General features: G+C 40.6%; 1 protein-coding gene across 8 annotated transcripts in view; it reads right to left on the bottom strand.

Annotated features, from left to right (window-relative positions):
- TBC1D31 (TBC1 domain family member 31) overlaps window positions 1-12,723 on the bottom strand; it is a 75,039-nt gene that overhangs the window by 8,021 nt on the left and 54,295 nt on the right. For 3 of the 8 annotated variants that reach the window (XM_047842196.1, XM_047842198.1, XM_047842203.1), the window contains 4 exons: window positions 10,968-11,060; window positions 5,170-5,310; window positions 3,361-3,555; window positions 1,177-1,315 (listed from right to left, as the gene is read on the bottom strand). In XM_047842196.1, the coding sequence (XP_047698152.1) occupies window positions 1,177-1,315; window positions 3,361-3,555; window positions 5,170-5,310; window positions 10,968-11,060 (568 nt within the window). Of the gene's footprint in view, window positions 1-1,142; window positions 1,316-3,360; window positions 3,556-5,169; window positions 5,311-10,967; window positions 11,061-12,723 lie in introns of all 8 variants that reach the window. The other 5 variants (XM_047842197.1, XM_047842204.1, XM_047842200.1 and 2 more) reach the window with 4 other exon arrangements.

The following is a 12,723-nucleotide window of genomic DNA, read 5'->3' as shown; positions in this document are numbered from 1 at the left end:
CACACAAAAAAAAGTACGAGGGCTAATGAGGAGTTTAAAAAGTAGGCATAATTAGACGATGATGCACCTGACCTACATTTCTACTTTTCAAATTTGTGAATTTAAAAAGTTACGCACATAGCGACATTATTCATAAAAGCCAAGAAGTGGACACAATCTAAATGGATAAATGAAGTGTGGAATACCTACACAACGCAATACAGGCCATAAAAAGGAATGAAATCCTAATGCGTGCTGCAACATGGCTGAACCTTAAAACATTATGCGAAGTGAAAGAAGTCAGACACAAAAGACCATAGATCACTGGACTCCATTTATATGAAGCTTCCTAAACGGACAAATCTATGGTGGAACAGGAAGTTTATTAGTGGGAGCTAGGGGCTGGGCGGAGAGTGAGGGGAAATGGGCAGTGAAGGCAAATGGGTACAGGGCTTATTTGGGGGCACCAAAAATATATATATATTTTAATGTTTATTATTGAGAGAGAGAGAAAGAGAGCGAGCGCACAAGTGGGGTGGGGCAGAGAGAGGGAAACAGAATCTGAAGCAGGCCCCAGGCTCTGAGCTGTCAGCACAGAGCCCGATGTGAGGTTTGAACTCAGGAGCTGTGAGATGTGAGATCATGACCTGAGCCGAAGTCGAACGCTCAACTGACAACCGACTGAGCCACCCAGGCGCCCCTACTTTAGAATTCTAAGTACAGTAATTTAGGTTTTCAGTTGATGCCACTGCAAGCCTGTAAACCCAAACCTAACGTTTGGTTATAACAAGTTTCCTTGTGCTACTTTACTACACTGTTGTTCTGAGGACCGGCTATTGGCAAAGCACAATTTCTACCAAAATAAACTAGAAATAGCACTTTGGGAACAAATCATATCCTGATAGATGAAGGGGATACCAAGGACCGTGAAACCATGGAATAAAACAGAATTCTACAGGACGGTTGAGAGATTTTTCTTGACTGGAGCTGGGTTTTTTTGTTTGTTTGCCTGTTTTGTTTGTTTTAATAAGCCCCAGCAACCCCCAAAATGATGACTAGTGATCACCTTTTAGTTGAGCAATCATTTGAATAAAGTGCCAAAATACAGCTCAGGGATTTGCTCACGACAGCAAACAGCCTACCTGTGATGGATGAATGTGTACTGTCATGAAGAGAAAGGCACTCATGGACACGCACCTGTATTATACGGATGTTCAGCATGTTCTAAAGCATCATCTAGCTCTTTCTCCAGAAACCACTTCCGAGATGCATCTGAGAGAGCCGAAGCTTTCTTTTCTGACTTCAGATGAAAGTCTTTTTCTTGAGCTTCTTCCCACTGTACGCAAATAAATGAAAGAAAACAAAAATCACCTAAAAATTGGGGTAATGTCAGTTCCTACAGTGGAATAACTCCCTTCCGTCTCCTCTACTCCACTTCCTTCGGGATTCCCATGGTGCGTGGGATCTGTTTGGTTTTAGGGTAATTTGGGTGCCAGTCTTGGCCCAAGGCTGCTGAGGAAACTTCAAGGTGCAGGCACGTGTGATGTACCACTCAGTACCTCCAAGTGCCACAAGCACACACACAGGTGCCCACTGTCTTTGCAATAACAAGTCATTTCAACACATTTCACATGTCAAACCTTGCAGGATGTAGTTTTTAGAATTAATGATAATTTTCTTATTTAATTTGCACGCTATCGCTTAATAGTAAGATCTGCAAAGTTCAGAGAATGAATTCTTTGCCCAGCTCTGCCGTGGAAGTCAAGGAATTTCTATTAACCCCTACTTTCTTCTTCCTACAGTGAGAAAACAATTATCTTAAAATTAGCTCAAGGGTAACTAAAAATAACACGTTTAAGATATTCTACAACTCCTAAAGTTCATCAATGTTCTATGCTGTAGCTTTTATATGCAAACATATAGTTTTTTAAATTTAAACCCAGTTAGTTAACATATAGTATAATTTTTGTTATAGAAATGCTAACGCATTAAATATGTGTGAAATGACACAATTTTAAGGAATCATTAGGGGCCAAGAAATCCAGGCCTTTCCCATTACTGATAAGGAGGCCGAGTTTTAGTGATTTCCCAAGGCCTCTCAGTAATCAGGCTAGCTTTAGAAGCCAGCACACCAGATACAAAGGAGGAAAGCCCTTACAGTGATCCCGAGTCTACCCTCAAACACTCTGTTTCACCCAAACTACAGCAGCACCGAACAGTGTGCAGTCCAGCGCTAAGGTCAGCAATCCTCGAAGACGTGGGCTCTCACCATAACGTTCCTGAGAACAGCCTCAGTGGGCATCATTCCCGCCCCTCCCTATCCTTGACCGAAAGTGTTCTCACACAGGGCCACGTTATATGGGGTAGGAGGAAAATGAATAGGAACAGTCACTTGAAGGAAACACATTATGAAAAGCTTTCAGAATAGACATCACGACAGAGCAGCATGAAGAGGAGTGAACTACAGCCAGCCCTCTGGTTCCTGACCTCTCCCTAGCTCCGCAGTGTCCTCGGGGAAGTCCGCTCTGTCTGCGATAATATCGACAGAGCATGGGTGCCAGAGCTGCTGGTGGGATCCACCAAAGGATTCGTCTGTGTGACATGCTCTTCGTTGCCTCCTTGAAATCCATTCTCTGACTCTTGAGGAATAGAATTCTACTTTTATTTCGGATGATAATGCTCCCTGCTAAAAATGCTACATTTCCCAACATCCTCTGCAGACAAATGTGGCCAGAATGTGATGTGGGACTTCTAGAAAGGAGTTACAGGGTTGTCTCAGCCGGGAGTGGGCCCTTTTCTACTTCTGCCCTACCTTCTTCCTGCTGTCTGGAATGTATATGTGATGGCTGGAAAGCAGCAGTCATCTTGGGTGGTAAGCTGTCCTCAAGAACGAAAGCCATGCACCAAGAAGTAGCGCAGAAAGACTGAAGGAGGCACTTTCCCTAATGACCTTGGAGCCAGGAAACCAGCCCTGGGTTTTCTACCCCCGGACTTCTTTCACATGAAAAAGAAAAACACTTACATCTTGCTCATTGTCACTATTATTTCAGGTTTTGTTAGTAGTAGCTACATATAATTCCTAACCGTTTAAAGCTGTCTACATTGTAAGAATCAAAAATTAGGTAAAATTAAATAGTAATATTATCCAATCAGTCAGAACAAACCCAATCCAGGAAGCTGAGAACTTGAGAGGCACTAATGTCATTGAGAAAGATGCCTAGTCATTTTTAGGTATCGTATTAGATTCCTTCTCTGTATATACCTACTAAAATTAGATTCGCTTTTCCAAGAGGAATTATCTGGTTTGATGCTTCTGTTGTTTGATTATATTTCAAAATTTATATGATGAATAACAAAAAAAATCTGTAACCCCATTCTTACCTTTTTAGCTCCCTCCCCCACCATTGCATTCAATACTTCTGTTTCTTTCCTTCTGTTTTCCCGAAGGAGTTTGGCCACTTCCTGGTAACATGCGTTCCGCTGTAGATCATCACATCTTTGTTTATGTAAAGCTTGAATTCGCCAGTCGGCATTTAGACATGCTTGTTCAGCTTCTGCCAAATTTTCTTCAATTAACTAAGAAATATTTGTAAATTTCAGAAACAAGGTCAGACTATATATAAAATATGGTATATCTGTTCAATGTAACCAAGTTTCTAGGGTAGCTGTTTGTAACCTAACGGTGTTTACTTTCACTTTTTATTTTTTTTTACATTTATTTATTTTTGAGAGACAGAGTGAGACAGAGTACAAGCAGGGGAGGGGCAGAGAAAGAAGGAGACACAGAATCTGAAGCAGGCTCCAGGCTCCGAGCAAGCGTTCAGTACAGAGCCCGATGTGGGGCTCGAACCCACGAACCGTGAGATCATGACCTCCGCTGAAGTCGGTCACTTAACCGACTGAGCCACCCAACCCAGGCGCCCCAACCTAATGGTATTTAAAACACACTGGTGTCCAGGACCCAGCACAAACCAATTACATCAGCTTCTGGGGTGGCGAGATGTTGGAACTTTTACAAAGGAGATTCTAATACATAGCCAAGACTGAGAATTTCTAGGCTCAGGAATGGGTAGGATTAAACAATTTCCATATTTCAACCCGTGAAAAGGAGTCAGAAGAGCCCATTCTTACAGACTGAACAAAAGCCTATATGGAAAAATCAATGGTGGGCTATGCTGATGCGATCCGCTAAGGGATGGTTGTTGAACAGAAGACAGGGAAGTCTTATATCGTTGCTGGCTTTTGGACCAGGGCCAAGCCTGGCCACAGACCTACTCAGCATTTTGTTGACTGGATGATACAGAAAGTTCTTTCTTGAAGTTCTCAAATTCTATTTCAATTCACTTGAGCCAGCATTTCTGAAAGGGTACTCCACAGAAATTGTACAAAATAAGTTTGGAAAATTTTCTTAAAGCCTCACAATGTACCATATCCTCAAATTTGGCATGAAAAATCCTAATTTCTTTTTTTAAAGTTTATTTATTCAGAGAGCGAGACAGAGAGAGAGAGAGAGAGAGAGAGAGAAAGAGAAAGAGAGAGAGAAAGAGCAAGGGAGAAACAAAGAGGGAGAGAGAGAATCCCAAGCAGGCTCAGCACTGTCAACACGGATGGAGCCCAATGTGGGACTTACTCCCACGAACCGTGAGATCATGACCTGAGAAAATCAAGAGTCAGTTGCTAAACTGACCGAGCCACCCAGGTGCCCTGAAAAATCCCAACTTTAAACAGCACTTCCGATACTTAGTTGCCACCTGTTTTACTGAATAATAGTTATGAATATTCTACAGAATATACTTTGGAAACCCTGGCTTATATACCAGGCAAAGACCTGATGTTTTGCAACTAATCTGCTCAGGGATAATTTCTGAGACATAACACAGTAGGTTAGTATTTATGAAGTTATTATTTCCCTTGTATCTTCTAGATCTTAAAATTCTCAAAATATAAAAGATACTTGTATATGTCTGGCAGTGAAGTAAGTAGCCTATAAATAAAATAATGTGAGATTCTAAGAGCTGTGATAACTGAAGCAAAGAAATGAATTAACTCCGTTGCAGAGTTCAATTTTGAATCTTCTCCTTTGAGAGGATGACAGATGGGGGAGGCAGGGCAGGGAAAAATAAACACAGAAACGGATGACAGATGGAAACTTCCCCCTCTCTATGTGCACTAAGTTTACCATATTTTTACCTTCTGAGTTTTTTGGTTCTGAGTTTGACCTGCTTCTATCAGTTTATGGAACATGTGTTCTTCAAGATCCACTTTTCGTCTATAGGTATCTGCATCTTCTCTCATTTCTTTTGCAACAGCTTCCTGATTTCTAATAAGATTCTGTTAAAAAAATTTTTTTTTAAAATAAAGAGAGAAAACACAAATCTATATAATAATGCTAGAACACAAAATGACTCCCCCCCCCCCCCGAATACTAGCACACAAATAAGAATTGTGGTCATCTAATTTTCAAAGTAGAAAGCAAACAGCAGTGACGTCAGTGAAAATAAAAGTAGGGACCTCTGAAAATACTCTCATCCAAAAAAGCACTGAGAACACTTGCAAAACCAACTCTTTTGGAACTCTGGAAATTAACCAAAGGCTTGAAGCAATTTGAGGATCATTTACTCATAAAAATGGCTCCATCTTGGTAAGAACAGAAAGCATTAGGGCATTTTTAACTTGCCTCATCCCTAGTCCCACCCTACCCTTAAGCTCTGCATTAGCCTTTAAGACCAGCAACCTGGCAGCCAAAGGAGGGGGCAGAATGGAGGTGGGACTCCTGCAAACTCCCACTGTCCAGTAACGGTCCCCATTGACCGATACGGTGGTTCTGGAAGAACGTACTCCCAAAGCTGTCTTTATTTGCCATGACTCAGAACTCACTACCTTGAACCGCCTTTTCCCTGGGGACATTTGCTGAACTACATGAGAGGACCCTGGTGAATATCTTGGCTGCTGGAGAGAGCCTATCGCAGTGCAAACCACAAGCTAACCAAAAAGTATTCACAGAAAACACTGAAGAATTAGACGTCTGCAGGGCACTTTGAAAAGCTGATAGATTCCCGGAGACCTAAAAGTCCATGTGCACGTGGAAGGCTGTACACATGCGCAGGGCTATGTGAATGCTCAGATCTGAGGAAGCGCAGGGCTCTTAAGTCTGGTGAATGGGGGTTCTGCATAGTCAGGAAGGGAACTCTGGAGTTGTAAGCTGCGAAGCGAAGCGTTGAAGGCAGGCCCCAACACGATGCACACAGAGCCTCTGGGCAAAGACCTAGAGGCTTTACTGGTACAAGGCCACTTAAGGAAATCTCTGTCCAGTCGCTAAAACCAAGTGAAGACTTTAATTTAGTTCTCTGTAAATTCAACTTTACCAAATCAACTCAGTGAAGTCACTAAGAAACAAGAAATGCTGAGGAGGGAGGAGAATCTGATTTTCAGAACTGTCATATCACATGATTTAAAATATCTAATTTTCTTTCTTTTTTTAATGTTTGTTTATTTTTGAGAGAGAGACAGAGCACGAGCAGGGGAGGGGCAGAGAGAGAGGGAGGCACAGAATCAGAAGCAGGCTCCAGGCTCTGAGCTGTCAGCACAGAGCCCAATGCGGGGCTTGAACCCACAAGCTGTGAGATCATGACCTGAGCTGAAGTTGGGCGCTCAACAGACCAAGCCACCCAGGCACCCCTAAAATATCTAGTTTTCAATAAAAAATGACAGGAGATATTAAAAACCAAAAGCATGGCTGTGCGTACTTTGAATAGACATTAGCCACACATTCTCCAGAGAAGATATAAAAATGGCCAATATACACATGAAAAGATGCCCAGAATCACCAGTCCTTGGAAAAATGAAAATCCAAACTGCAAGACACCACTTCATACCCACTGGTGAGGCTAGAATCAAAAGGACGGATGGTAACAACTGTTCACAAGAATGTAGAGAAGGGAGAACTCTACACTCCTGGGTATAGATCTAAGGGAACTGAAAATACATGTTCGAACAAAAAGCTGTACATGAATTTTCAGAGCAGCACTACTCATCACAACCCAAAGTAGAAACAACCCAAATATCCACCAACTGACAAATGGATAAACATTCATCATACACCGGAATATTATTCAGCCATAAAAAGGAATGGAGTACTAACTCACACCACAATGTGAACAAACCTTGAAAACTTTTGTGTGAAAGAAGCCAGTCACAAAAGACTATACATTGTATGGTTTCACTTGTATGAAATGTCACAACAGGCAAATCTATAGAGACAGAAAGTAAATAAGTGCCTGCCAGGGTCAGGGGGCTGGGGAGGGAGTGCTAACAAGTAGTGTTGGGAAGGACGGCAAACAGAATTCATGAAGATTTAAGTGAAAAAGACGCGTAACAGCAACTGTATGTACCAAATAATCTCACTTATCCTTACTGATGATATTAGCAGTTATTTCCTAATTCAGGAATTTATTCCTGCTTTTCTAATTATCCACTGGCAACACAATTACCTTCATAATTAAAAATAAAAATGTGGGACACCTGGGTGGCTCAGTTGGTTAAGCACTTGACTTCGGCTCAGGTCATGATCTCACAGTCTGTGAGTTCGAGCCCTGCGTCAGGCTCTGTGCTGATAGCTCAGACCCTGGAGCCTGCTTCGGATTCTGTGTCTCCCTCTCGCTCTGAACCCCCCCTATTCATCTTTTGTATCTCTCTGTCTCAAAAATAAACGTTAAAAAAAATTAAAAAAATAATAAAAATAAAAATGTTTTCCAATTATATGCAGAGAAGATATATGTATGAAGAAGTTTATTGCCAAAATTGTAAACCACTTAAACATCCAACAACAGAAAAAAAAAGTTATTTTTTTATTTAGCTTATTTAAAGTTATTTAAAACTTATTCAAAGTTATGGTTCATCACTATGACAAATGACAATATGAAGATATGCAGTCATTTAGAAAAAGGATTTTAGTAAGTAAAAATGAAAAGCAGAATATGGAATCTTAGATACTCCATAAAGAAGCAAAACAATGTATGTGTAGAGACTAGGGATTAGGAGGAAAACAACGGGAATCTACCAACAGCAAAGACGAAAGACGACAGGGCGATGGTTTAAAGAAGCAGGTGGGGGAAGGAAGCTGTCAATTCATTTTGTAAAATGAGCATCTTAGGCCGGGGGAATGAGGGGAAACTAATACCTACCCGGCATGTGCCAATATCAGACACTGAGCAGTAAAGGGTGACTCAGAAGCCTGAGCTATTCAAATTCTACACACTCCGAAGCAAAGATTAACCCTTGACCAGCTCTAAACCCCTGGAATATGATGCCTGAAGAGTGTGTCTGTATACCTGGGGCCTTGGGCTCCCCCAGACAGTTTATGCTAATAATGGTGCATGGCAGGAGCCTTGGGCCACACTAGATCAGCCTGAGCTCTGCAGACTAAGTATCCAGGTTCAGCCACATGACGCTCCATGCCTATGTGACTGACTCCCAGTAAAACCCTGGATATCAAGACCCGAGTGAGCTTGCCTGTTGGCAGTACTCTACACGTGTTGTCATACATCTTTGCTGGCAAAATTAAGCGCTGTCTGTATGACTCCACTGGCAGAGGATGACTGGAAGCGTGTGCCTGTTCTCTCCCGGACTCTACACTGTGTGCCTTTTACTTTTGCTGAGGTTTTTTTTTTTTAAAGTAATCTCGACACCCAACGTGGGGCTCAAACTCATGATGACCCTGAGATCAAGAGTTGCATGCTCCATCAACTGAGCCAGCCAGGCGTCTCCTACCTTTGCTGAGTTTCATCTGTATCCTTCCACTGTAATAAACCGTGATTATGAGTGTAACAACTTTTCCAAGTTCTGTGAGTCCCTCTGGCAAATCACTGAACCTGAGGTAGTCTTGGAGACTCCTATCGCTGACATCTAGATATAACTCATTTCATCATCACAGCAATGTCGACAAGGGTGGGCCTATGCCGAGGAGAAGGTACATATGCATGAGAAAGAGACCACGGCAGAGGTAGAAAATGGATTTGATGTAACAAGGTCCTAAGAGATGAAGGGGACGGAATCTGGATCAGAGGTCAGTATTCATTTGTTTGTGCTTTTATTCTTCTGTTAAAAAATTTTTTATTCAAAGTAGATATATATGGAATATTGAGCATGCATTTCCAGCAGAGGGCAACACAATATTGTCTGTTTTCTAGGATAGAATTGGTTTAGAAATACACACAGCTAATCTGAATGTCTGAATCTAACGGACCAGATAAAATTCAAGATAGAGTTTTGATGAGTAGGTTCAGTATTTTCTAACTCTATTAAAAGTTTGCTTAATAAATACTTCCTTCAAAAGAGGGCAGAAATGGTATGGATACATTGATGTGGGGAAAGAAACTCAGCATCATTTCTGAGGCATTCCTGCCAAAAGTGTGTAAGTTGAACCTTGTATGAGGAAGCAACAAACAATAATTGAGGGACATTCTATAAAATATCTGGTCAAATGCTTCAAAAACATCATTGCTATAAAATATAAAGAAGTAAAGAAGAACTCAGGAATGGTGCCGTAGGAGACTAATGAGACAGGACAACTGAAAAAATGGATTATCTTAGATTTTCTTTTGCTCTAAAGGACATTTTTTCTTAATGGTTATTTTTGAGAGTGACAGAGCATGAGTGGGGGAGGGGCAGAGACAGAGGGAGACACAGAATCTGAAGCGGCCTCCGGGCTCTGAGCTGTCTGCACAGAACCCGACGTGGGGCTCGAATTCATGAACCACGAGGTCATGACCTGAGCTGAAGTCGGGACACTCAACTGACTGAGCAACCCAGGTGCCCCTGCTCTAAAGGACATTTTTAGGATGATTGATAAAATCTGAATAAGGCTTATACAACAGATAATGATATGTTCATTTCCCGATTTTGATAAGTGTTCTGTGGTCATGTATTCAGGATTCCTTGGTTTTAGGAAATAATACGCTCAAGTATTTAAGGGTGAAAGGGCATCATGTTTGCAACTTTCTCTTAAAAAGTTTAGAAAAAAAAATGTATCTACGTGTGTATTAGTATACAGATAGAAAGAGAAGGATAATACCAATTTAGCAAAATGTTAATATTTGAGAATGAGAGAAACAGACTTGGAAATTCTTAGTATTTTACTTGCAAATTTTCTGTTAATTCAGAAATCATGCCCCCATGGTGTCATCACCCACTTCCCCCAAAGGAAAGACAGTAAAAAGTAAATTTAGGTTTGGTCCAAATGAATTCAAAATCATAGGAGACTCAGCCAAAGTGTGAATCCCAGGCTCAGTTCTAGAAGTAGTTCAGTGTGGTAATTAAAAGTGTTGCAGATATGAATGGATGCCATATGTTTTAAATCTTATTTAATGTGACTAACAGTCAATTTACCTGTTACATATTTGCAGTTATCACTAATTTCAAACTCAAAGTCTCACTTTAAGAGGCTGAGGGAAGTGAAAACTTATGGTTTCAACATTAAATAAATGAATAACAAAATGCTTTTCCCAAATGATAAATATTTATATTAACAAAATTCCTTTTTCCAGTGTCGTGGAAACTAAGTATATACTCTAAGTAGATACTTGACAATTTGATTCCAGAAGATTCAAATTTAAAGTACTGTACAGCTCTTGTCTGATTTACCTCGTAAAACCCTTGTGAAGCACCAGGATAATTCTGTAGTCACTATTATACAGATAGAGGGAAACTCAGTACATCGATAGAAAATCCTGAGGCAAAATCTGGGGCTTACATCTGGTGCTTCAGACCCTAGACTAAGTTGCTAAGAGATAGGTGAATTAAAGAATTACAACAAACTGTACATTCAGACATTCTGGCTACAGACACTCTGGCTATCTTAACAATCCTGGGTGACATTATATTCTGCTTAAAAAAAAAACAATAAACAAACATTAAAAAATTATGAATAAATACAATCTACAAAGAGTATAAACCCTGCTGCTCTTACGGTGAAAACAGATGATTTATACCTTCTCATAAAGTCTTTTCTGTGATTCCAGTTCCAGATGTCTCATTTCTAGGTCTTTCGCTGTAGTAGCAATTTCTTGATCTCTCATATGTACCTATGGCCAAACAACAAACTGAACACCAAAAGGAATTTACAAGATAATTTCTGTTTAACAGATCTGGTAATCTTGAAATCCAAACAACCCACTAAACGTATTTACAATAAGAAGTACTGGGCTTTTGATACCAGAGTAATTGACAGTATATTAACACTCACTGTAGAGTCTAGGAATAATGTTTGAGTTAAAGTTAAGCTTAATTTTCTAAAAAGCAAAGTACAATTACCATATGCTCATCTACCCAGACTGGGAGAACAGATGGGAGCTCTTACCATATTATATCAGCCAATATTATGTGTTAGAAAAACTTGAGCAATATAAATTTGCGGTGGCTAAAAATATAGAATGTTTAATCTTATTAAATATAATATTATTTAATGTTCTTTTTGATTAAATGTCTATACTTTTGTAAATTCACTTTGGAACTCCAAGTTTAAATGTGCCCTGCTTGGACTTAGTTAAATTTTTTTTTCATGTTTGTTTATTTTTGAGAGAGAGAGAGAGAGAGAGAGAGAGAGAGATACAGTGTGAGCAGGAGAGGGGCAGAGACAGAGACACAGAATCCAAAACAGCTGTCCAGGCTCTGAGCTGTCAGCACCGAGCCGGACATGGAGCTCGAACCCACGAACCATGAGATAATGACCTGAGCTGAAGTCTGATGCTTCACTGACTGAGCCACCCAGGTGCCCCTTGGACTTATTAATTTTAAGTTTACCTTTCCCCAAATTCTGATTACTTGGAAGCTTTTCACTCCTCTACACTAGAGGGTTTGAATAAGGCCTTCTTGAGGTAGACAGAGAAACTGAGGAGCTCTCTTAATACAATACTTGGCTTCCCAAAGTCCCCATTTCTTAGGCATGATACGTGTTTCAGAAAGAAAACCAAACAAACTACCCATCAGTCATCTCAGCCCATTCACTTATTCAGTAAACATTTAATGACGCATCACTAGTTGTATCCCTGAGTTTTAGACATTGGAAAGATAAAAGACACACCATCAAATACCTCTCATTGGAGAAACAAAGGGTAAAAATGAAAATATGGTGGGGTGTACAAGAAGGATATACACCTGAGAAGCAAATAAACCACTGACTGGCAAGCAGTTCAACTTAAGGAGGTTCCTGAGAAAACAGCTGGCTCAAAGGTGGGGATGCTTGAGTTTATGAAACAAGAGTAGTAAAAATGCCAATAGGTGGAGGAGAGGTTTGGCACAGTTAATAATGCCTATTAGGACTTTCAATTAGAAAAGCTCTTCTGTTTATGAATTTTTAGACACACACCTAGCTCTGTGCCAGAGCAAACGCACTCTGCTTACTGCTTACTGCTAACGAACGTGCAGTCACTCGTACGTGTCGCGCTGGACCCAGTCTTCCTGCTGGTGCCTGAACTCTGAGTAGGAAAGCTCTGGCAGGTTAGCAGGGTCAGAGCTTGCTATCGGAATAAGGAGATGAGGGACAGAAGGCGGGAAGGGTGGGCAGAGGCCAGATCATGCAACCTGAAAGAACTTTCCAGGATTCTTTGACAAAAAATTGCCTTCACCATCTCAAAGAGTTTGGAATAAAGAGGGCAGAGTTTTAAGTCTGTATTACTTTTGGAGAACATAGACACTTTTAGAATAATGTATTATCAACCTCATTTGCTAGATGAGATAAAAGGAATG

The sequence above is a fragment of the Prionailurus viverrinus genome, chromosome F2 (assembly GCF_022837055.1).
Source record: "Prionailurus viverrinus isolate Anna chromosome F2, UM_Priviv_1.0, whole genome shotgun sequence".
Taxonomy (NCBI): Eukaryota; Metazoa; Chordata; class Mammalia; order Carnivora; family Felidae; genus Prionailurus; species Prionailurus viverrinus.
This window is presented reverse-complemented; position numbering and strand designations above follow the sequence as displayed.